Source organism: Phacochoerus africanus, chromosome 12, assembly GCF_016906955.1.
Source record: "Phacochoerus africanus isolate WHEZ1 chromosome 12, ROS_Pafr_v1, whole genome shotgun sequence".
In the NCBI taxonomy this organism is placed as follows: domain Eukaryota; kingdom Metazoa; phylum Chordata; class Mammalia; order Artiodactyla; family Suidae; genus Phacochoerus; species Phacochoerus africanus.
In genome coordinates this window covers 6,076,912-6,102,796 of record NC_062555.1, presented here as the reverse complement: position 1 = coordinate 6,102,796, position 25,885 = coordinate 6,076,912, and the positions used below count along the sequence as shown (strand labels likewise).

Here is a 25,885-nt window from a genome sequence, read left to right as displayed (position 1 = left end):
AATTTGTACACACTCAAGGATAAAAGAAATATGTAATATAGAAAGTAAATAACTGCCATTCACATTGTTTCATAGCAACTTACAAAATTTGTACACACTCAAGGATAAGAAAAGAAATATGTAATATAGAAAGTAAATAACTGCCATTCACATGTTTCATAGGAGTTCCCACTATGGCATGGTGGGTTAAGGACTGCAGCAGGTCAGGTCTCAGCAGAAGCTCAGGCTTATTCCCTGGCCCAAGCGTGCTGATTTAGGGCTCAGGCATTGCCACAGCTGCAGCACAGGTTGCACCTGTGGCTCAGATTGGATCCCCGGCCTGGGAACTTTCATATGCCATGGTGTGGCCAAAAAAACCCCCAAAAAACAAAAAAAACTCCCAGCTGCTTTCTTGAATAGTCTAATTTTTCTCCATACCTAAACAATACATACTGGTTTTTAAAGATATTTTAATTTATTTTTTGGGTGCACCCCAGCTTACGGAAGTTCCTAGGCAAGGGATCAAATCTGAGCTGCAGCTTCTACCTGTGCCAGAGCTGTGCCCATGGCACTGCCACAGAGACATGCTGGATCCTTAACCTGCTGCACCACAGTGGGAACTCCTCCTTTTAATTTTTAATTGAAGTATAGTTGGCATACGATATTACCTTAGCCTCATGTGCACAGCGTGATGATGTGACATGTAATACACATTGTGAATGGATCACTGCGGGAGGTCTGGTCACCATCTGTCACCCTCCAGAGTTCCTGCAGCATTGCCGACTGTGGTCCTTACGCTGTCCTCCCACATTCCCATGGCTGACTTCTCTTATAGTAGGGAGTTTGTTTCTCTTCATCTCCTTCATCTTTTTTTTTTTTTGTCTTTTTTCCTTTCCTAGGGCCGCTCCCGCGGCATATGGAGATTCTCAGGCTAGGGGTTGAATCGGAGCTGTAGCCACCGGCCTATGCCAGAGCCACAGCAACTCGAGTTGTGTCTGCGACCTACACCACAGCTCACGGCAACGCTGGATCCTTAACCCACGGAGCAAGGCCAGGCATTGAACGTGCAACCTCATGGTTCCTAGTCGGATTCGTTAACCACTGAGCCACCTCGGTGGCTTCATCTGTTTTGCCCAGCCCTCCACCCCTCTCTTCTCTGGCAACCGCAGATTTGTTCTCTGTATCTGTAAGTCAGTTTCTGTTTTGTTTCTTCTGCTTTTTAGATTCCACATCCAGGTAAAATCATACCATGTCGTCTTTCTCTATCTGACTTAGTTCACTGAGCGTTAATACCCTCTAGTTCTGTCCATGTTGTTGCAAATGGCAAGATTTCATTCCTTTTTTTTTCTCATTCCTCTTATTTTGTTGATTGATCGATTGATTTTTATTTATTTATTTGTTTTCTTTTTTGCCCATCCCATGGCATATGGAGTTCCTGGGCCAAGGATCAGATCCGAGCCCGCAGCTTCAGCAGTGGATCCTTAAGCCATGTACCTCGCTGGGGTTCGAACCTGCATACCAGTGCTCCAGAGAGGCCCGCTGATCCTGTCCCACCACTGTGGGAACTCCTCCTCCTTTTTTGGCTGAGTAGAAGTCCATTGTGTGTTCACACCACAGCTTCTTCATCTGTTCATCTCTTGATGGACATTTAGGTTTCCATGTCTTGGCTGTTACAGATAATGCTGTTTTCAAGCATAGAGGTGCGCATATCTTCAAATTAGTGTTTTTGTTTTCTTCAGATGAAATTGCTAGATCCTACGGTAGTTCTACTTTTAATTTTTTTAATTGTTAATTAAGGTCCGCATCTGTGGCATATAGGAGTTCCTAGGCTAGGGATCGAATTGGAGTCCCAGCTGCCAGCCTACGCCAGAGGCACAGCAACACGGGATCCGAGCCGCATCTGCAGCCTACACCACAGCTCACGGCAACGCCGGATCCTTAAGCCACGGAGCAAGGCCAGGGTTCGAACCCACAACCTCATGGTTCCTAGTCGGATTCGTTAACCACTGTGCCAGGACGGGAACTCCTTACGACAGAGTCTTTTAAAGTTAAACATACCCTTTGACCCGGCAGTTCCACTCATAGATATTTATATAAGAGACGTGAAAACAAATGTCCACAAAAAGACTTAAACTCACATCATCTCATCGCTTCTTTTGTTTGCCTTTTTTTTTTCCTTTTCTTTTCTTTTTAGGGCTTATCCTGTGGTATATGGAGGTTCCCAGGCTAGGGGTCAAATCAGACCTGCAGCTACTGGCCTACACCGCAGCCACAGCAACACCAGATCCGAGCTGTGTCTGCAGCCTCCACCACAGCTCATGGCTGCCCACTTTTTAATCATATTGTTTTTGATCCTGAGTTCTGTGAGTTCTTTGCATATTTTGGTTATTGTGTCTATTTTTTTTGCAAATATCTTCTCTAGTTTGCTAGATGACCTTTTCTTTTTGTCGATAGTGTCCCTTGCTGTATAAAAGCTTGTCAGTTTGATGTAGTCCATCAGTTTATTTTTTATTTTTTTTCGTTGTCATTGCCTGAGGAGAGAGAACCAAAAAATATTGCTAAGACCCATATCAAAGAATGTACTGCCTATGTTATTTTCTAGGAGTTTTAATGCTTTAATTCGTATTGAGTTGATTTTTGTCTGTAGTATAAGGAAGCAGTCTGGTTAGATTCTTTTGCATGTAGCTGTCCAGTTTTCCCAAAACCATTTATTGAAGAGCCAGTCTTTTTTTTTTTTTTTTGATTTTTTTGCCTTTTCTAGGGCCACTTCCGTGGCACATGGAGGTTCCCAGGCTAGGGGTCCAGTTGGAGCTGTAGCTGTTGGCCTATATGAGAGCCACAGTGATGCCAGATCCGAGCCGCATCTGCGACCTACACCACAGCTCATGGCAACGCCGGATCCTTAACCTACTGAGCAAGACCAGGGATCGAACCCGCAACCTCATGGTTCCTTGTCGGATTTGTTAACCACTGCGCCATGACGGGAACTCCATGAAGAGCCAGTCTTTTTCTCAGTAAATATTCTTGGAACATGTGCTTATTGTTAATTATGAAAATTTAGTTTTGGTGGATAACTTAGTTTATTTGAAAGAGCTTCAGTACAGTATTTTGATGAGGTCTGATGTGGGTGTGGGGGAAGAAAGCATTTTGGAACCTTGAATAAAATGAGCAAGCAGTGGGCCTAAAAAGATAACTTGCCCTGAAATGTAAAACATCATGATTAAAATTATAAAATAAATACTTAGAATAAGTCAAGGGGGAGAAAGTCTGTAATTGTTATTTTGAAGGGGGATAGGGTTTTTGCTTCTTTCTTTTTTTTTTTTTAATTTTTACGGCTACATCTGCTTATCTCAGGGCAGGGGTTGAATCCGAGCTGCAGCTGCAGGCCTATGCCACAGCCACACCAGATCCAAGCTGCATCTGCGACCTACACTGCAGCTCACAGCAACATCGGATCCTTAACCCCCGAGTGAGGCCAGGGTTCAAACCCACATCCTCCCAGTGACAATGTTAGGTCCTTAACTACTGAGCCACGAAGGGAACTCCCGGTTTTTTGTTTATTTCTAATGCTTATCTTTGTATAGCTTACTGAAATTTCAAGAATAAAGTCACCAAAATGTAATATGCTTAAAATTTTCAAGGTATTTTAAAGTTCTTTCAGCCTACTTAAGTTTTCTAAAAACACGATTCTAAATATATGTCACCAAGATACGATGGAGTAAAATTCAGACATTATAAGATATTTATCTTTACCGCATTCTTAAAATTGTTACTCATTTTATATCTAATTTAAAATTTTGACTTTAGACTGAAAATATTCCTGTGGTTAGAAGACCTGATCGAAAAGACCTGCTTGGATATCTCAATGGTGAAGCATGTGAGTAAAGTTTAAGCTGTTCTCCTTCTTACTAGACACTGGGCCTTCTTCCTTCCCCTGGGAAGGAAGAGTCAGTGGGATGAGAGTTTGTGTTCCCACTGGGAAATGGCCCTACCTGCCAGCGTCCGCACACCGCCGTTTCCTTCCTGTCGGCGGTGGATGCGCTGTCTTTGCTGCCGAGGCCAGTCACCCCTCCCTTTGTATGGATTCCGCCTCCTTTCACGTTGAGAGATTGTGCCTTTAAACTGTCACTTCCCCCTCGCCTCATCAGTTTTGTCTTCTGCATCCTTCCCTTTGGAATGCACACGGTAGGGTCTCTCATCAAGATTTGTTTTGATCCCCCCGCCTTCCTACTCTCTGCTGCTCCATTGTGTCTTCTCCCTTTTGTTACAAAACTCTTTGCAAGAGTCTCCTTCCTCTTTCCCCGCTGAGTCTCCCACATCTACTCCAGTCTGAGTCTCTTCCTCACCATCTCCCTAAAGTCAGGCTTACAAGGTCCACCCTGACCCAAGGATTGCCACATCCTCGGGCTTCTCCTCTTCACACACAGTCGCGTATGATGCTGTGGACTCCTTACTCTCTTTTGGAGGGCCTCGCTTTACTTGGCATTTTTTGGGCGCCAGACTCTTGAGGGTCTTTTTTCTCATTGTCTGCCTTATTTTTGTTTGTTTCCTCCTTCCTTGTCACCAGTGCTGACATATTCCTGAGCTCAGGTTTATAAATGCACCATCAGCATCTTCCCTTAGGTGTTGAACAGGCACCTGATGTTTAGTGTATCCGAACTAGGGTGCCGGGTCCTCCTCCCTCCCCTGCAGACAGAACTAACATGGCCCGTCTGTCCTGCCACTGTTCCCGTCTCAGTCAGTGGTGAGGCCAGAACCCCTCCCCATTTCTCGTCGCTCACGTCCATTCCATCAGCAAGCCCTTTCTTTCCCTGTAAGGCTGTGACAGCGTCTCACCATTGGGCTCCCAGCCTGGTCCATCCTTGTCTCTAGACTGTTGCACAGCCCTCTGAAAGGTTTTCACGCTGGTCTTTTCTGCTGTGTGGTCTCTGCTTAGCCGTTGGTGACGTGTGTCTGGAAAAGTGCATCATCTTGCTGGTGTTTCTCAGGGCCGCCCTGTGGCTTCTCATCACACTCAGGGTAAAGCTCCCGCGCCTGAGCCTGGCTCCGAGACCATGCTTCTCCAGGCCCCGTGACCTCACCTTCTGCAGTCTGCCTTTGCTCGCAGAGGTCCCGTCTTACTGGGTCTTGTAGCTCTTCTCGCCTCAAGCCTTTGTACTTTCTGTCCCCTCGGTGTTACATTTTGTTTCTCTACATTGTCGTGGCTCGCCTCTACCCTCCATTCCGAGCCCAAATGGTCTTCCCTCCTGTACATGTGTGTTTGTCTTTATTTATGTCTGTATCCACTTTATGTACCTGTGTCGTGACACTGGAGGATGTTCTTTGAAGTTGGTTTCAGGAGTTCCCATCGTGGCACAGTGGTTAAGGAATCTGACGAGGAAGCATGAGGTCACGGGTTCGATCCCTGCCCTTGCTCAGTGGGTTAAGGATCCAGCGTTGCTGGGAGCTGTGGTGTAGGTTGCAGACGCAGCTCAGATCCCGCGTTGCTGTGGCTCTGGCGTAGGCCGGTGGCTACAGCTCCGATTAGACCCCTAGCCTGGGAACCTCCATATGCCGCGGGAGCAGCCCAAGAAACAGCAAAAAGACCAAAAAAAAAAAAAAAAGAAATGAAGTTGATTTCAGTCAGATCATCTCAGTTTGTAAACTAAATGGTCAAAAATAGTTTGTCCTTTTACAGATTTTCTAGTACAGACTAGCCTTTTATACTAAAATGCTTCTACATACCTGTTTGAAAACATACTGTCTTTAGGACATCACTGCACACAAAGTAAGACATTCAGCAAGTCTCGGGCACTTCCCTCGTGATAGGCAGTGACGTCTGTTCAGATGCGTGTCTCACATCAGTCTTTTTGACTTTTCAGCAACGTCAGCAAGTATAGACAGAAGCGCTCCTCTAGAAATAGGTCTTCAGAGATCTACGCAAGGTACGTCTTGCTGTGTGTTTATATGGAACTTTCAAAAACGTGTTCCCAAACCGTGCATTTATTTACTTGCCTTCTGTTACAGTCAAACGAGCTGCAGATGAAGTTTTGGCCGAAGCAAAAAAACCACGAATTGAGGTAATGAAACTTTGTTTTAAAAGTGTTTGGTCGTGTTATGGAGATTGGAATTGTGTAGTAATGAGAGTTCTTTGCTCGTAGTAGACCTAAGAGCTTCTTTTCTGGAAAAGTGTTTGAGTAGTTTGACCTGTAGTTTCCCGTCTCTTACAAACAGGCTCTGTGATCACTTTATTTCTTTTGTCTTTATGTCCTTATTGAGGAAATGGTTAGACGAGCTCAGTGGTCAGAAAGCTTTTCCTATAAAGATTCCGATGGAACTGCTCTAGGCTCTTGGGGCCTTGTCTTTGTCCAGCTGCTCTGCTCTGCGGCTTGTGGTGTGAAAACGGGCATGGATGCTATCCGAATGAAGGGGCGAGGCTGTGTTCCACTAGAAGTTTACAAAACAGGTCTCAGGCCAGATTTGGCCGTTGTGATTCGGTTTGCCTACCCCTGGGATAAGGTGGTGTCGGGGTCTGCTTCCCTCTGCAGAGCTGTGAACATGTAGTGCTTATTGCAGTTACTTCTGAGAATGTTGGCGTGTCAGATTATGTGGTATTTTTTTTGTTTTGTTTTGTGTTTTTTTTGGTAGCTTTTAATAGCCAGCAAGTGGAATATTTGTATTGGTAAACAAGGATATAGTTCATCTTAAGTAGGAGATAGGTAAGAAATGCAGTTAACGTTGGAAAGGAAGTTTGTTGACCATCTGGTGAGTGTACTGTGCGAGACAGTTAAATCTTAGGAATTTAAAATGTATGATTACAGTACCGTATATTTAAATTTGTAACGAGTCCCGGGTCCGTTACCTATGAAGCTCTCTGAAGATGGAGCAACATGCATTAGAGGCACACTTAAAATCTGGGAAGGGATGAAACTGGTTACCTATCAATTAACACCAGTTAACAAGGAATAGCACTTGTAGTCATCAGCAGTGTTAACAGTGCCGGGACCTCTGAAGTCTTTTCGTTTCACACTAGTAGGAAAAATCAAAGAGTTGTGCCTTTTGCACGCTAGTGAATAGCAGGGCTTCCACAATTAAGGGAGGGTGAGAAGGGTAGCCACACAGGGACAGGGCAGGTTTTAAGTACTTGGAGGAGAATCCCTGACAAAATGCCATGCTGTGATTCTGTAATTCTCCTTAAGCGTAGACGTGGCCCTGATGTTTTTCTCGGAGTGATAATGGTAATTAGCCTTGCTGTTACGGGTGATAGTCTCTGCTCTTTCTGTATATTATTGACTCACGTAATCCTCACCGCCACCTCCCGAAATTGACGGTCCTGGGCACGTTACTGTGAGCAGACAGGCTCAGAAAGGAGGGTCTTGCTGAGGCGTGTGTCGCCGTCGCCGGGATTCAGGCCCAGGCCATGCGAGTCTTGACCTTTCCCCTCTGCTGGAGACAAGTTTGTGGCAGTAAAACTGGGACTTCCCCCCACTCTCTGTGCGAAAGGAAGTTATGACCCACTGTGTACAAAATGAGTAAATTAGAGAGACCAGTTATTTGGAAAAAGCTGAAATTCATGGTTTAATTATTTGAACAAATTGCACCTATTAGAAAAGCACATTTGCTGGGATTCTAGTAACTTCAAAAATCAGCCTGAAATAGCATAATAGAATTCTTTCCAGAGCATCTGTAGAGTCAAAATGAATTACATAAATAGCTCTATTACATAAACAGTTTTTAGTTCAGCAAATGTAGATGGAGGACCTTCTAGACACAGTGCTAGGAGAGAAGGCTTGTTAAAATCTAGGCTGTAGTTGCCTTTAAAATCAGTTTCCTGAGGAACTTGAGTAATATGTGTTAAACCTTTATTACAAATGGCGAGACTTTAAAGCATTTGTTAAAGTATTAATCTTTGCACTCACCTCAGCAGTATGCCTGGTTTTGGATCTTTGTGGCTATCTTGAATATACTGATGGTTTTATATAATTTCCTGTAAACTCTAACTCTGGGTCTCAGTTTCCTTATTTGTTGAAAGTGGGAACTGAACTGGATCAGAGTTAGTAAGCGTTGTTTCTAAGTAACCAGACACTGAGATTCTAATATCTAGAGATGAAAGCTGAGCTGCCAAGGTTCCTTTCCGATAAGAAGTGGCTCACGGGCACTTTGGAGGAAGCGCCTGGGGTTCTGAGGAACATACTTTGAAAACCATCATGGTTGCCCTTCTGGTAGTTTGTTCTGTGCTGAGAGATTCAGGACCTGGGGCAACAGATGGAAAAAAAAAAAATCTAGATCCAAAGTGACATTCTCTTTTTTTTTTTTTTTGTCTTTTGCTATTTCTTTGGGCCACTCCCGCGGTATATGGATGTTCCCAGGCTAGGGGTTGAATCGGAGCTGTAGCCACCGGCCTATGCCAGAGCCACTGCAACGCGGGATCCGAGCCGTGTCTGCAACCTACACCACAGCTCACGGCAACGCCGGATCCTTAACCCACTGAGCAAGGGCAGGGACCGAACCTGCAACCTCATGGTTCCTAGTCGGATTCATTAACCACTGCTCCACGACGGGAACTCTGAAAGAGACATTCTTGATGACTTCTCATAAAATTTAGTTCTAAACTCCTGAAGAGAAGGAATTTATTTGTCGTAGGATGCCTTTCTGAATAAAAGTAGCTATCATATATTATAGGAAGACCACCTACTCATAAAGAAAACTTGGGGAGTTCCCTTTATGGCTCAGCGGTTAACGAACCCGACTAGGATCCATGAGGATACATGTTCGATCCCTGGCCTTGCTCAGTGGGTTAATGATCCAGTGTTGCCATGAGCTGTGGTCTAGGTTGCAGATGTGGCTCAGATCCCATGTTGCTGTGGCTGTGGTGTAGGCCTGCGGCTGTAGCTCCGATTCCACCCCTAGCCTGGGAACTTTCATATGCTCTAGGTGAGGCCCTAAAAAGCCAAAAAAAAAAAAAAAAGAAAAAGAAGACTCACTAAAGTTTATTTATAAGCTTTTCGTTCTAATCTTATGTGATCAGCATATTGTTTAGTGTTTTGTCTTTATGTAAGTAACTAAAAGTATTTTAAAGTTGATGTAAGGCCAGTGATGCCTAAAACTCTTGGGCAGGAACTTTTTTAAGGAAAAGTTATGTGTGGGTTTTTTTGTTATTGTTCTAAAAGTTAAGTAGAAATTGAATATTCACTCGTGAGTGATTATTTTCAGGATGAAGAGTGTGTGCGCCTTGATAAGGAGAGACTGGCTGCTCGTTTGGAGGGTCACAAGGAAGGGATTGTCCAGACGGAGCAGATCAGGTAAGAGCTGGGTCAGCGGGCAGTGGGCCGTTGAGATGATGGGAGTGAATATAGAAAAAGGGACGCTCACGTGCTCTCTGCACACACTGCCGCCTTTTTTTATAGGCCTCTGTGCCGTCAGTTCAGAAGAAGACGCTTGAGCCTCTTTTAAGGTGGGGTGTTGGAGGCCACTGTGCCACTTACACTTTCTGCAAGATCTTCTTGCTTCCAGTATCACATTGATCCTTCTCTTTTCTTTATCTCTCTTTTTTGTTGTTGTTGTCTTTTTGCCCTTTCCAGGGCCGCTCCCGCGGCATATGAGGTTCCCAGGCTCGGGGTCGAATCGGGGCTGTAGCCCCCGGCCTACACCACAGCCACAGCAACGTGGGATCTGAGTCGTGTCTGTGACCTACTCCACAGCTCATGGCAACGCCGTGACCCTTCTTTTTAAAAAGTGACTCCAAGCCACTCGCTGGAGCAGTGGTCGGCACGCTCTTCTGCCAGGTACCGCGTATGCACGTTTACATGTGTAACGTGATACAGATGTTTACATTTAATACGATTATCATCGCTAAGTTTGATTCTAGCGCATCGATTTGCTCTCTCTTTCGTCGCTTCTGTTCTTTATCCTCTTCTGGGACTTCGTTGGGGTTAAAGGAGTACATGCTGTAATCCCATGACACCTTCTGGGTTGGCCGTGGGTGCTGTTCTTTGTTGGTGCTGTGGGTACGCAGGGCGCTGAGTGAGCCTGGTTTGGGACAGGACAGTGCGGCCACCTGGCTGCCTCCGCCGGACCCCTTGGGGGGGGGGGGCTCAACCGCAGGTAGGTCCCGCCAGCGGTGTCGCTCCTGCGCGGGTCACCAGCGTACCTCGCTCTGTTCTTGCCCTTGGTCGGACGGTTCTCTTTGGAGGAGCTCTAAGTCGCGGGGGGCAGTTTTGCTGGGCTCTGCCCACCTCTTCTCTCCTGCCCTAGACCCATCGGCCGAGTTTTTCCTTCTGCCTCGGAGACTTCTTTTAACAGTTCTTTTTGGGTAGGTCTTCTGGTAATGAATTCTTTCAGCTTTTTGATTTCTGAAAAAGTTATTCCCGCTCCCCCTTTTTTTATGGGGCGAGGGGAGGGGTTTTTCACTGGATGCGGAATTCTAAGCTGCATCTTTTTTTTTTCTTTTTTGCCACACCGGCAGCATATGGACGTTCCTGGGCCAGGGACTGAATTCCAGCTGCAGTCCCGGCAGCGCTGGATCCTTAAGTCACTGCTCCGGGCGGGGATGGAGCCTGAGCCTCAGCAGCGACTCGAGCCGCTGCAGAGACGGCAGTGGACCTTAACCTGCTGCCACAGCGGGATGCCTGAGCTACATCTTTTTAAGAACTTTAAAGAGGTTGTACTGCTGCTTTCTTGGTTGTATTGGTTCTGATTAGAAACCAGCTGTGATCCTTACTTTTGTTTCTTTAGACAAAAATTTAAAGAATTAAATGTATAGAATTTAAATTTATATTTTGTGTCTTTTTTCCTCTGACTACATTAAACATTTCTGTATTGCTTGTTTTGAGCTATTTATTTATCACATGGCTTGAGGGAATTTTCTTCATGGTTCTTGTGCTTGAGGCCCATTGAGCTTTTTTCCGGGGATTTTGGGGTTCATAATTTTCATGGAATTTAGGAAATTTTTGGTATTACTTCTACAAAGTTTTTTTTCTTTTTCCCTCTTTCTGGCCTGATTACTCACATTCTGATTAAAGTCCCAATAGCCAATCTTATGATCTTTTCCCTTTTTTTGGATTCTTTTTTCTGTTTAATTTCTCTTTTTTTTGGAGTCTTTGTCCTCTCCATCTTGGATAATTTCTGTAGCTCCCTCGTTCACTCATATTTTTTTGTGATTACATTTGTGTTGCATTTGTCGTCTCCACCACTGTATTGTTTATCTCTACAAGTTTGTTAGCCTCAGTCTGTGTCTGTACTTGTTGAACATATGGAGTTATTTCGTAAGGATTTTAATGTTTTTGTTTACTGCTCCTGCATCTGTGTCACTGTACAGTTGTGTTTAATTTCCCCTCATTCTGGCTCGTATTGTCCTGTTCCTTCATCTGCCACTTCATCTTGGGATAGCAGACATTTTATATTTTATGTTGTGAGTGCTACATGTTTCATATTTTTCTTTAGTTTTGTTTTGGGACATGGTTAAATCACTTGGAAACAATTTGTTCCTTTCAGGTCTTGATTTTAAGGTTTGTTAATTGACTGCTGGTCAGTTAGGGTAAGCATTCTCCCCCCTTGCTGCAGCAAGGCCGCTCTGAATATGCTCCCGGATGCCCCGGAGTGCTCAGAGGTCTGCAGCCTGGCTGGTGGGAGCAGGTGCTCGTCTTGGTTCTGTGTGGGCGCCTCATTCCCTCGAACCCTCCTGGGTGGTTTATTCCTTGCTGTAGTTCCCACGCTCTTTGGTGCTAACCAGTCTTCGGCCAGAGTTCTGGGTGGGGAAGCTCTCTCCTCAGCACGCTGGCCAGTGGGTTCCACACTCCTTCCTCTTGCTGGAATCCAAGCTCCATTTTCTCAAATCAGGGAATCCAGTAAGTTGCCTGGGTTCTTTGCTTATGCCTTGTTGGAACCTTTCAAGGCCATAAACTGCGGCATTCATAGGGCTTATCTGTCAGAGGTCACTGTCTTTCACTGCTTGATGTCACATCTGGAGTAAGCTCTCGTTTGGTATATTTTGACTTGCTGTTTCAAGGCAGGATGGTTAATCCAGTTCCTGTTGCTTCGTCTTGTCTGGAAGTAAACGTCCAGACATTGGCTGTCCAGGGCATGTTTGATTATAACTTGGGAAGGTGTTTGACTTTGGCACAAGGTATGCCAGTGTGCTCTAGCTTTTAAGGGAAAAGAGTCACACGCTGATGTGCATTGAGCATCTGCTGTAAAGAACCTTCACGCCTGATAGACATGAAATAGCGTCTATATGACACTGCTGTGTTTGAACCTGCAGGAACGCCTGACCTTTTCCCACATGTTGTTTCCGTGTATTTGAGGATTGTCATCTTGTGATGAGAGTAATAATTTCATCAACTGCCGTTGAGATATCTGAACCCTTTTTTTGTATTACGTTGTCAAAAATTCGGCTAAGCCTAAGATTATCATTTTAATGAGATCTATTTTCATTGTTAAGTCTTTTTTTTTATAGTTATGAAATCATAGCTTCTGTTTGCCATTTTACATGTTATTTGAAAATGAAATAAAGGAAAAGAAAAAGAAATTTCAGACTACTGTTTTACCTTCCATACCTTAAAGGGAATAAAAGTTTCTTCTACGTGGCATATAAAAGCTTCTGTCACCTATAAAATTGATGTGTTGTTACACTATGACACAGATTTGAAACCTTGAAATAAACTTCAAGGAAAGTGTGAACTTTGTTTTTTGTAGAATGAAGTATTTTTGCCCCCTTCCAAGGTGGTGGTGTGCACATGCTCACACATGCATGTGTGTTTGTGTACTTTGTGTGGCTGGGAGGATCAGCAAATACAGGTCTCATATAAAAGGCTTTTTTTTTTTTTTTTTTTGCAGGGGCAGGGTGGGGTCCCAAGAAAGGTTTTTTGTAGGGCCAAGCAAGGAGAATGGCTAACTCATGCCCCCAAAACCCAGACTCTTCAAAGGGTTTCAGCAAAGCAGTTTGAAATGCAAGGTGAGGGAGGGGTGTCCCAGGTTATGTGATCAACTTGTGCAGAATTCTCTGATTGGTTGATGGTGATTAATCTAAAAGGCCGTATTAGTGAATGCTTTTGAGGGGGCAAAATGAAAAAACGCAAAAATTTTTTGTATTGTTCCTCCTGAGAAATTACTAATCTGCTTATGGTGCAGTAATTCTACATGGACTCTCCTTTACATGGTTATAAGTCATCAAGTCTGTCAGTTTTATAGATAAGAAGGAAATCTTAATTATGGCCACTGAAAGTGTTCTTATCAGGAGCTTGTACATGCAACAAAGTATTTTATGATGTACTCAAGCGATCCTTGCTATACACATACTAAAAAAGAAATTGCTTTCAGGTCTTTGTCTGAAGCTATGTCAGTGGAAAAAATTGCCGCAATCAAAGCCAAAATTATGGCTAAGAAAAGATCTACAATCAAGACGGACTTAGATGATGATATAACAGCCCTAAAGCAGAGGAGTTTCGTGGATGCGGAAGTGGACGTGACCCGAGATATTGTCAGCAGAGAGCGAGTGTGGAGAACTCGAACGACCATCTTACAGAGCACGGGGAAGGTAGTCAGAGTAGCTCACTGCTTCTTGAGAGTTGGTGTGCGCGTGTGTGTGCGCGCGTGTGTGTGTGTGTGTGTCTGTGATTGCTGACGAAGTTGGCTAAAGTCGCCTGTGCAACAGCAGTCATGCTGTACACTTCTCGGTGGCCGTGTTTACCGTTCCAGTCTAGGGTGTGGTTGGTCGGTGGTCACCAGAAAAGGTGAAGAAGAAGTCGGAGTCAAAGGCAGGCCCTTGATGTCCACCTCATTGGTAAATCCAAACAGAGGCCCAGTGTTCTCGCCCACGAGGCTTTTGTTTAAATCTAATGAACAGGGAATATTGGTAGCAAGCTCTCTAGGCATTAATTCCATTATTAATGTTTTCCTCGCAAAGGAGAGAACTTAGGAAAATCAGTCAGCAAACATGCTTTGAGTGTATTTGATATATTCTGTTGTATGGAGGTAACAGCATTTGTTTATTCCTTATTAATGGAGTTGTTTTTTGCTGCAGTATTGTGGGTTTTCTTCCTTCCCTTTCTCCCCGCTTTCCTTCTCGCTGTTTCCTTCCTTCCCTTCCTTTCCATGATTGCGAACAGCTGCATTGAAAAAAATCCTTGTACACACACACCTTCATGCCTTTATGTCTGCATATAGCAAAAGGATTACTTCCTGGAAGTGAACTGTTGTTTAAAGGAGATATGTAAATTTTGAACGATAAAAAGTTGAAAGATACTGAATGTTCCGTATCTTAGTAGCTCCCCAAAAAGTTTGTATCAATTCCTTTTCACTTACCTATTTTCAGCTGTTTTCCTCGCCCACATCCCAGTTTCCCCTTAAATGTTAATTCTTCACTGATGCACAGTTGTTCGCGGTGACAATTTGGTGAGAAGGTTTATAGAAGTTGTGAGGCGACTGATGGAAGCGAACTTTAACGTTGGTCTAGGCAGGCTGGTTTTGTCTGCAGAATTGTTTGGATTCCAGCCTTAAGTTACTGTGCTGTTTTAGTAGGAATACGACTACTAGAGGAGAGTATATGAAGGAAAGAATTCTTTTTCTCTTGTTCTTAGAGTTGTTTCACACAGTACTCGAGGTCAAGATCAAGAATCATTCTCCTGAGCTTAAAATCATGGAGAAATCTGAGAATGTGGGTGGACCTTCATCTCTGTATTTAAAATAAGGCAATCTACTGGTATTCATTTTTACTGCCTAGTGTGGCTAATAGTTGAATATTCGTACTTACATTGTTCTGTCAATGTTCATTGTAATTTTTGAAATGAACAATTTTCTTTGAGCTCTAGGTGGCAGGATTGTACCACCATTCGAAACTTAGTGTCTAATTTAATTAAATGTCGTTGGCACCAGTGTGTAATTTTACAAGTAAGTTAATACTTGGAAGAATTGTTTGGTAGCTAGGTTTGCTTCTGTGAATATTAACATTTTAAAATCAAAAACAACAATTTTGACTTTTAGTTTCTCTGTATGCTGTTTTCACCTGCCAAACTCTAAGAAACTTTTTAGGTACTTAACAGCCCTAGGAGGCTCTATGATTTTAGATAGATCTTCATTATTATCAGGTATCAGGGCTTTCTTATTTTCTGAGTTTTGGGACCAAAAGACAGGTTCAAAATTTCCATGGGAAAATACAAATACATACTTTTCTAGTTATTACTCTTGCAAGCACCCCACATAAGGCAGCCTTTTTTTTTAAATAATGCCATTAAAAATATACTTTTAAACTTACATAAACTAGTATTTGTTCGTTATTGAAAAATATATAAAAAGATTATAAGAAGATAATAATCACCTGTAATTGTACTACACAGATATAGCTAGTAACATTTTGATGGATTCTTCTAGAGTTGGTTTCTCTCATGCAGTACTTCATTACTTTCGAAGTAATGAAATTTGATTTTCACTTGTTCAGCCATTTTCATAATAGGATTTATTTGCATTTTCCACTGTATTGACCTTGGAACTGCTGGTGCAAAAGCAGTGGTTGGTTTACTGCTGGCATCTAGGAATGCATCAAAGCATTGGCACCAAACTTTGCCCAAAGCCACTTTGGTCTTCACTCATTAATGATATCCTTGGTGAAATTTGAAAATTTACTAATTTTCTCGAATCTTGGCCTTTGAGCAGATGTCTCTGTAGTATCTTCTGGGATGAGTCGGAACCTACAGAGCACTTCCGCATTTAGAGTGGGGTGCTTGTCTCCCATGAAGAGCACTTGTGCATTAAGTTTCATGCTGACCCAGCTGCTTCTTCGTAGAAAACCTTTTTTGTTGTTTGAATAACTAAGTTATTCAGACTTGTTATTTGGCTGACTTTTTTTTTTTTTTTTGAAAATGAGGGAAGAAAGCCTGTTCCTTCAAGAAATGCAGCTGACAGTATATGTTTCCAGTAATAAAATGTGAACTTTCATGAGAAATTCAGAATTTGGGAGGTTTGTTTTTGCTACTGAGACCTTTACAGTTTGCTAAACTTAGTCCCACTTTTTCTTGTCATTACTTTTTGTACATTTTGGAAAATAGTTTTTCATAAAGATGTTTTTTCACACGAATGGTTTTTTCCCCCTTGTTTTTGAACTAATTAATATTTTTAAAATATTTCAGCTTAAATTCTAATGTGATACAGTAACCTAGGTAAGCTGTGTAAATATAGATATCGTGAACTATGTAAACTTGGTCCACGCAAGGAAATGGTGTTCTTAATTGTTTGGAGAAGAGAAATCAGGTCGCATTTGAGGTTCACGAGAGCAGGAGCTGTGTCTAGTCATCGGTATGTGCGAGTGCCAAGCAAGGTGTTTGGCTGATAATAATGCATATTGCTTAAAATGATATGTGATTGGCAAGCAGAATTAGGAGAGCCCCAAAGGAACCGAAGGAGAGTCTCAGGAGAAAAAAGAGTATTTGATGAAGGAAAGAGGAGTCAGATCAGCCAGCTTTGTTCACTGTTGCTCATGTTGTTCATGTGAAAGTTCATTAAGTGTAACGATGCTTCCCAACTTCCAAAATTTTGAAAAATGCGTATCGACTCCTAATGAACAGTATTTCAAAACTTTCAGCATCTCGTATAAATTCTAGCAGTCTGAAATTAGCGCTGGAGCTTATTATATCTTTAAGAGAATATGGTAGTTGATTTCTTTCAGAATTAAGATGCCCTGTTGGCAACAGACCTGCCATATTTTAATTTTTTTTTAGAATGTCAGCTTGTTTCCTGCTTGCAAATTTGAATAAATGGAGATTATGAATACATTTATAGCCAATTATGTGCTTTAAGTGAAATGAAAATAAATGAATAACATAGTTTAAAGTACTTAGTTGCTGGATGAATTTCCTAGTAGTAGTTGATTTTTACTTATGTGTGTAATAATCAAACCTCGTTATGGTATGGTAGGGAAGAATTGATAGGAAGAAAACAGAGGCCGAAATTATTTGTTAAATAAACTTACCATCTTTGACCATTTAGTCTTAAGTGGACTTATTAAAATCCATTTGTGTTTTAGAACTTTTCCAAGAATATTTTTGCAATTCTTCAATCAGTGAAGGCCAGAGAAGAAGGGCGTGCACCCGAGCAGCGGCCGGCCCCGAACGCGGCACCTGTGGTAAGAATGGTTTGCTCCTTACGTGGTGGTTTTAATTAAAATGATTGCTCACTATTGAAAACATCTTAAAATACGCATTTAATTTTTAAAATTGATGTGTGGTTGACATACAATATTATGTTAGTTTCAGGCACACAACATAGTGATTCGATATTTATGTGTGGTACAAATGGCTGAGACTCCGTCATCACACAGACTTGCTGCAGGACTCCTGACTCTTCCCACTCTGTGTATTACAGCCCTGTGACTTGGTCATTTTTATAACTGGAAGTTTGTACCTCTTCGTCCTCTTTACTTATTTTGCCCCAACTCCCTCTGCCCTTTTCGGTGATCACTAGTTTGTCCTCTGCATCTGTGAGTCTGTTTGTTTTGTTTTGTTTGTTTATTTGTTGCTGTTGTTTTTAGATTCCACATATAACTGAAATCACACGGTATTCGTTTTTGTCTCTCTGGCTAGACTCCTTCCCATCTTGATGTGGCCTCTTCTTGGTATTCTGCTTGTAGAAAATTTGTTCTGCTCGTCGTAGATCATTCTCCGAGATAGCTGGTCTGTGTGTGCTTGTGGTTTTGGCCTGTTTGTGGAAAGGACTGAGTGCGGGATCTTCCGATTCCACCGTCTTGATGAGGGACCTTAGAGCTGTAAAATCAGTAGGCTCTGAGCCTTTTACTGCCTCACCACACATGGGGGTGTGAAACCCTCCCTCCATTCAAAAGTTACTTCAGCTGTGCTTAACTGGAGACATACCTGGATTATTACCTGTAGCGGGTTAGTTTGGAGAAGTCCTGTGTGTAGGTAAGCTGTAGCGGGCTTACTCTTTGTTGCTTGGGAGAATCACTAACCATTGTTAAAAATATAAATGTCTAGGAGTCCCCAGGGGTCATATTAGAGCTGCGGCTGAGGCCTGTAGTGCAGCTTGCGGCAACACTAGATCCTTAATCCGCTGAGTGAGGCCAGGGGTCAGGCCTGCATCCTCACAGAGACAACGTTGGGTCCTTAACCAGCTGAACCACAACAGAAACTCCCAAGAACTGCTAGTTTAATTCACAGGTCCTTCGTGTTTAACTTTTTAGAGGTAGTGAATTTTTGCTGGTATTTAGATAAATGTTTGAAGTGACTTTCTGGCAAGTATTAACGTGCCTTCTATTTGCCAGGCAATGAGCTGACAAAGACACAAGTGAGAGAGGAGCTAAAAGTCCACAGCCTTTGCTCTCTTTGAGCTTATGGTCTAGTGGGACGTACAGATGAGGCAAAGGTAATGGGACAAGTTGTTAGGTCAAATACAAGGTGCTTATAATTATGAATTGGTGGATGTCTTGAATAGCAATTAGTAGGAAACGTGTCAACATCTTAGAACAGTGCTGTAGAAGTGTACACCTGGTGACAGTCTTGAATAAGTATCTTTTATTTGGAATAAAAATTAGAGTAACGTCCTACTGTAACAGAATGAAGAATATTTCCATCTTTAGGAATACCGTGAACTTCCCAGGCAATTTTGGGAATATTTAAAGACATTTTTTTTTAAGGTTATTACAGACTGAATTTTAAGTAACATATTTGTGAATTAAATGATAGGTCATTAGATTGGCTAGTTTTTCTAAGTATTTTTTTAAAATAATGTCTTCATTAACTGCAGTCTTACACTGCATGTGTATAAATGGGTTTATTGTCATTGTCTTATTTAAGTATTAATAATTTGGAAAATAATTAGCTTAAAGGCTCCAGAGTGTCAGCTCAGTAAACTTTGAGTTATAAGGTTTTTTGTTGTTGCTGTTGTTGAAGAAAGATAATTGATGATTGGAAGGAGTTTATTAATTTATACAGAAATTTAAGTAATTAAATGAAATTAATAAGTATACCCATTTTATTTTTGTACTTTCTAAGATTTTGCTTTTTACTTTGGGGCGCATTTGCCGAGGGTCCCTTGCCTTGTCCCTGGTGGGGATGGTGATTTTCCAGGAGTCAATAGTATCTTGAAAAGAAGCTTAAAATGACTCCCCACTTTTGTCTGCTCCTTCCTTTTATTGGCTATAGGAAGAAAAAGGCTTATTGTGGTTTTTCTTCTGAGTGTTAAGTGACTCTTTAGACAGTTCGAATGTGTGACTCAAAGTTGCTGTGTTTTTTGACAGGATCCCACGTTGCGTACCAAACAGCCCATTCCAGCTGCCTACAACAGATATGACCAGGAGAGATTCAAAGGGAAAGAAGGCAAGTCACTTCGTTTTTGTCTCCCCGTCACTGTGGTTGTGCTGAACTTGAGAGGCAGTGCGGCCTGACGTTCACAGCGGGGCGTGGCACACGCGTGTGCACAGGCCGGGTGTGTACCCTGCATGCTTCTGGTGACAGCCACACGCATGCGGTGCTGTATTCTCCGTGGCTCCTCTAGTGCCGGGTCAGCCGTCTTGAAGCGTGACCGAGATCATGTGGCCGGCAAAGCCCAAAAGCACCATCTGGCACTTGATAGAACAACTGTGCTACGTTACTTGAACCGCAGTCTGTGGGTGTCTCGTCCTGTGTGTGGCTACCGTGCTGAAGGCAGTATGAGCAGTAGTCCCGCTCTCTTAGGGCCACTGTGGGGATTCGGCGAGTTAAGAAGGTCCTTAGACTAGTGACTGGTAGTAAATAACGGCTATTGTCTGCCTGAATTCTGTTTTTCAAAAAGTTAATTCTACGGTGGAGATTCTGTGTATCAGCTGGTCGCCCTCCCCGTTATAAGTGTGCACCTTGAGATCTTGGGAGCACAGGGAGGAGTGACCTGTGAGCACTGCTCTGCCACAGCCGCACGGCGGCCCCACCAGGGGCCCATTTCCCCGCAGTGAGGTAGGTGGTGTGTGAGGGTGGGACTGCTGTCAGCGCGACTTGTCCTCGAGCTTGGTTTATCTTAACTTCGTCCATGAAAGAGGAGATAGAGGCACCGGGAAGTTTCACCTTGGTCATGTTTTCCTGCGTGATCTGCAGCCTCCGCTCACGTTTTCTGAAGGGTACAGGCCCTCCGGCAGTGGATTCTGTGGCCTGATTTCACCTCCTGGCTGAAGGCAGGCGCTGAACCCATGCCCTGGAAAGGCGGTTGTCCACTCTTTGGTCCTTTCCGAGTGACTTACATAAAGCCGGGTGTGGCGGGGAAGAGCCCAGGACCAGACCCAACCTCCTTGGGCCGAGTCCGGCTGTGCTCGTTTGTTGACAGCCGTGGTTGGTCCTGCTCCTGCGCTCCAGCTGCACGAGTCGGGGGTCGTGACAGAGACCGTCTGGCTCGCTGTCCGCAGAGCCTTCAGTACCTGCCAGGACGCCCGGGAAGCTCTGCCGGGACTCTGTCCCCGGAGCCCTCCCGCGCTGTCCCACATGGCTGCTCTCCGAATCACGGCACGAGGCCAGTGCTCGTAATTTTGGGAGCCAGCTTCTTGTAGTGGTAAAGAATGTCCTTCGGCCTCCTTCCCGACATCCCACCCAGCCCCGTGACGCTCGGTGCCGGCCGTCCTCGCCTCCTCTGCACGGTGGGGCTCCCGGGGGGGGGGGTGCTGAGGAGACTGTCATTCCTCCTTTGTCAGGTTTACCTTCACAGGTGTGCAGTTTGACTTTAGTCGTTTAGTAGAGTCAAGGCTGTGCGAACTCTGTGGAACGGCCCGCTGTAAAGCAGGCGATTAGTTTGGATAAGATCGAATGGCACCTCCCTTCTCTTCACAGAAACGGAAGGCTTCAAAATTGACACGATGGGCACCTACCACGGGATGACGCTCAAGTCGGTGACGGTAAGTTGCTCTGGCCGCGGAGGTTCCGGCGTTCCCGCAAGGCGTTCCCGCAAGGCGTGTGAGTAGCAGCGTGGAAGGAGGTCCCTGCTCTTCGGTGTTTTTCCCTTTGAGGCTTTTCTCTCTAGTGACCGGCTGTGCTGACAGGTCTGTGAGGTGATGGTTTGATTTATGGGTGTCTTTTTTTTTTTTGAAACTGAGTTGAGCGTGTGCCAGTAAAAGCTCTTTTGGTTTAATTTGCAAGGAGGTTGGATGCTGCCTGGCTAGAGAAAGGAAAGCCAGTGAGGAGCTGTGAGGTTCAGTTTGGGAGCGTCCCCAGTTGCCCTCATGTCGTAGGTCCCTCGGGATGTAGTGCCTCACACTGGAAAGGAGCAGATGGCAGCGGGTGACGTCGTGCTGCCAGGGGCACACCTGACCAAACCAAACACTGCATGTCCGGGATCATAAGCCTTTGGTTCACTTACAGCAGCCACTCTTCTTCATTTTTTAACCGCCTGAAGATGATTATTTCTGGATGATCTGACCAAGCCCTGTTTTTTAAAGGAGAACCTTGGTTTGCGCGGCATTGGACGTCCGCGTCTGTCCCGCGACACCGGTCGGGTCGCCAGCCGTCCTCGTGTGGCTGAGCCGTTTCCCGCACCTTCCCGTGGCGTCTTTCTCTGGTCGTCACTCCTCTGCGCGCGAGTCGTGGTATCTTTGCGTTTTTGTTTTGTCTGTTCGTTTCTTCTGTTTTGTTCAGGTTTCACATATGAATGAAGTCACGGGACATTTGTCTTTCGTCACCTCTCTTTTGCTGATACATCCATAATTGTCAGCAGGCTTGTTTTTGACTTAGCGAACTTGTGCGTGGCCGCCTTCCTTTGTCCAGCAAGTGCTTCCTGAGTCCCCGTGTCGGGCCGGGTGGCTGTGGCCCAGCCGGGCAGCGCGTCTTCGGTGCGGAGTCAGAGCGGCCCTCTGAGGGGCGACCCCCTCTGGGGTGGGTGGCGGTTGAGCAGAGACCCTGAAGGGGATTCCGGGACGGCACGCAGGGCTCAGGGCTGAGGCCCGCGTGGCGGCAGCACCGCGGCCGCTGTCTCCAGAGTCGAGTGCTTGAGGAAGAGGGCTGAGGGACGAGGCAGCCTCTTCCATGCCGTCTGCCTAGTTCTTCCTGACTTCAGATGGTAACGCGGAGCTGTGAGATCTAACTTAAGTTCTCTAGCTTCCTTAATGACATTTCCTTGGGTTTAGAACTTGCCTACCAGCCATTCCTCACATGAGTTGTCGTGAACTGATGTTTTTATTCTTTATTGGTAGCCATCAAAATAAGGGTTTTGTGGTTATTGCTGTTGTCGTTGGTTTTACTTTCGTCTCATCTGAAATGCTGTGAAATTGACTTCATGTCTGAGCTTCTGTACCAGGAGTAAAGTTGTTGATAGTGTGTGTGTGTGTTTGTTTTGGGGGCTGCACCCGCCGCATGTGGAGGTTCCCAGGCTAGAGATCGGAGCTACAGCTGCCGGCCTACACCCGAGCCACAGCAGTGTGGGATCCAAGCCCTGTCTGTGACCTACACCACAGCTCACGGCAATGCCAGATCCTTAACCCACTGAGCGAGGCCAGGGATCGAACACGCAACCACATGGTTTCTAGTGGGACTGATTTCTGCTGCGCCATGATGGGAACTCCAGTGTTGGTTTTTAATAGATGCTTTTTTCACAACAGTTTTTCTGAAATCCAGGGACAGCTTTTTAATTAAACGGTGTGAGAATGCCATTGTGGCTCTGCTTCCTTATCAGAAACTTTGTTCCTAAAAATATGTAACAAGAGGCAAATTTAAGCAAACCTATGGTGTGTGATTTTCCAGAGCTAATCACACAAAAACATGGATGGGAGTGCAACAGAAAGATTACAAATGGTCGCATTGTTAGCATTTTTAATATTTTACAGCCCAGTTTGAATCTGTGCTGATGTGGCGATTCATTTTAGTAGTTGTTAGTAAAACATAGAGAACTTTGAAATATGAAAGCCTTGACATTACTCAAAGAATTAATTCTCTTTTTAGTTGAATCTCAAACTGATCCTTTCGGTTGTAATGTTTTTTCTCCTCTTTTTTTCTTTTGAAATGGTGACCTGTTTGTAAGCTTGTGAGTTTCTGCTTTTTTCTCCGATTAAGGACATTTCTTTTACAAGATCCACCCAGACATATAAAGCAGTTAAAGGCTTTGTGGTACAGATTGAACTTCCTTTCTAAGTTACTTACAGCTTATTTTGCTGCCATTGTTCTTCAGGGTTTTGATGTATAGTTACTAAATTAGTTTCAGTCTGCATTGGAACTGATCTGGCTTATTCATGTTCGGGGCGGGGGGGGGGGGGACACGACATGTCTGGCTCCTATTTATTCTTTCCTTCCTTCTTCCTGAGTATCACTGACTTGGGATTACTGTGCCGTCTTCATTTTTGAGGAAACTTTTTGCACTGTGAAATCCTGCAGATTTCCTTAAGGTCATTATTTGAAGCAATTCCAGCAGACACTCTAGTTTTGTCATAATCTCTTTTTTAAAAAATCATTTTCCTGATAGTACGTAAACTCGGGGTGGATTTCCAGTACCATCAAACTTTTCCTTTTCCGAAGGATCCAGAATCTCAGTCTCCACAAATTTACCTTCTTAGCGGGGAATGCGTACATGAGCTGTCAGTGACCGCCCCATCCCCGGTTTCTGAGAGCTGCCTTCCTTCTCACTTGGTTGTCAGGTCGCTTGTTCAGCTCAGCGGGAAGTGTCGCGGGGCGTGCGCTGCACCCGAACGCTCTGCGGCTGGGGCGCCAGCTGGGCCTCCGAAGATGGTGAGAGTCCATTTAAGACTCTCTGACTGGAAGTCCCTCCCCTGGAAAGACAAGAAGGAAAGAACCCAAGAAAAAGAGAAAAGAAAGCAGAAAAGAAAGAAGGAAAAGAAAGAGGAAAAGAAAAGAAGAAGAGGAAAAGAAAGATGAAAGAAGAATAAGAGGAAAAACGAAAGAATGGAGAAGAGGAAAAGCAAAGAACTTCCCTCCCTCTCCCCTCCCTCCTCCCTCTTCAACCTCCCCTACCTCCTCCTCTTCACCCTCCCCCCTCCCTCCTCCTCTTCCCCACACCCCGCCCCCCTCCTCCCCCGCCCCTCCCTCTACTCTCGGTCAGGTCCTCAGAGCCGGGTCAGCAGAGCGCCCTGGCGCGTGCCCTGTCCTGGGCCATGGGCTTGGGAGGGGCAGCATGCGCCACAACGCGGCACGTGATGCTGGGCTGTGTCCTGGTCTCGTTGGAGAGACACGTTCGTCCCGTCTCTCCCCTGTAAATTGAGGGCTGGCCAGGTGCTGTGGGAGGTTGCCCCGCCTGCTGGGAGCCCCCTACCTGGAGGGTTGGTTTTCTTGGGCGTCCGCGCTTCCTCGAGGAGGTGGCGCGTGGAGTGGGGGAGTGGGAGTGGGAGCAGTCCTGAGGTGGACTCGAAGGCAGCCCGCCAGGCTCGTCCCACCCGGGCGCTTCTCGGCGTCCCGCTGACCCCCCGCCCCCACCCCAAACCCCGACCCGCAACCCGCGCCGTCCCGCCCCGCGCTTGCCAGGGCCTCTGCGCGGCCTCGCGCGGCCCCCCCGCGGCCCCCCGCGGCTCCGCAGGCCTCCGCCGGCTGTCCGAGCTCCTTTTACTCACCAGCGCTGGGGACGGCAGGGCCCGGCACACAGCGGGGCTGCGCGGGCAGCTTCTGGGAGCGGCGCGGGGCCCTGGACCCGCCGCCCCCCCCCCGGGGGGGGTGTCCCCAGCTCGCCCCTGGCTCGGCCCCCCGGCCCGCGCTGCTTCCCCTCCTCCCCCGACGACCCTCTGCCTCCAGACGGCGCTGGCTCGTTGCAAGTTCCTCAGCTGGAAGCACTGCAGAGGGGCGGCGTTGAGGGCAGCCCTGGCTTTGACGCCCGCCCGCCCTCTCCTCTGCCGCGCCTGCAGCCCAGAACGCAGCGCACCTTCCTATGAGTGGGCTCGGTGTTGTGTTGCAGAAAGGTTAACAGCACTCACACTGCAGCGTTATTGATGAGTTGAAGAGACTGTAGAATGCTTAGCACAAAAAGGACTCAACAAATAAAGGGTAGCTACTTTTATTTTATGTGTAGTGGCAGTTTCATGGGTAAATGTAGGCAACTGTAGCTTCGGTGATGTACTTTACATTACGTGTTAATGATACAGTTTTCCTCCAAGGCTATGCAGATGCGTTTATTTAAATATTGTGAGTTGAGACTCCTTTCCCTCTCCAGTAACGAATATTTTTTACTCTGGCTCTGTATGTTTATTGTATAGTAAAGTTCTTTAGCCTTTGAGAGAAGACTGCTGCAAAAGAGTTACACTTGGTGTGTGACTGCTTAGCTAGGTTAATAGAGAGCTGTTTATCTGTTAGGGCTCATATAGAGAAAGAAATGTAGTTTATTTAGATTTCAGTTAGTTACTTTGATCTGAAAAGTATATAAAGTGTTTAAAATTTTGATGTGTGCCGCAGAATTATGAGTATTACTTTTATAATAACTTTCTGTAGTCTACATTTAGTTGGCATTTATTTTGCTTGAGAATGTTACACTTGAAAGAATTTTCAGTAGTGTGTTGCCTCTCTTGATGTGTCAGCCAGAGCAGTGTAAAGGGCACCCCGAAATAAAACACAATGTATGTTTTCTGTCAGAACCTGTTATATGTCTTAAGCGTTTGAAAGTTAATTTTATGTATTCATTATCTGTTAACATGAAATAATACTCAAGTGTTAACGTATTACTGTTTTGTGCTTGGCTTATTTTTTAAAATCATATCTGCATTTCATAGACTTTTCATCACTAAATTGAACAATGCTGTTTTCTCTCTACTCACAACTTCCTTTATGTGCCTTTTATATAGTAGTTTTCCCTGAGGGATTTTTTTAATAATGTGCTTATTATTAATAATAATAATAATAAAATTTAAAAAGGAGTTCCCGTTGTGGCGCAGTGGTTAACGAATCCGACTAGGAACCATGAGGTTGCAGGTTTGATCCCTGGCCTCGCTCACTGGGTTAAGGATCCAGCGTTTCTGTGAGCTGTGGTGTAGGTCCCAGATGCA

The 25,885-nt window shown here is 44.9% G+C and overlaps 1 protein-coding gene across 1 annotated transcript in view; it reads left to right on the top strand.

The window, feature by feature from the left end:
• The window catches only part of CDC73 (cell division cycle 73), a 92,447-nt gene that overhangs the window by 5,570 nt on the left and 60,992 nt on the right, over nucleotides 1-25,885 (top strand). Inside the window, exons 3-10 of the mRNA XM_047755565.1 lie at nucleotides 3,787-3,856; nucleotides 5,841-5,903; nucleotides 5,986-6,038; nucleotides 9,172-9,260; nucleotides 13,276-13,492; nucleotides 16,973-17,071; nucleotides 19,199-19,277; nucleotides 20,751-20,815. Of these exons, the coding sequence (XP_047611521.1) occupies nucleotides 3,787-3,856; nucleotides 5,841-5,903; nucleotides 5,986-6,038; nucleotides 9,172-9,260; nucleotides 13,276-13,492; nucleotides 16,973-17,071; nucleotides 19,199-19,277; nucleotides 20,751-20,815 (735 nt within the window). The remainder of the gene's footprint in view (nucleotides 1-3,786; nucleotides 3,857-5,840; nucleotides 5,904-5,985; nucleotides 6,039-9,171; nucleotides 9,261-13,275; nucleotides 13,493-16,972; nucleotides 17,072-19,198; nucleotides 19,278-20,750; nucleotides 20,816-25,885) is intronic.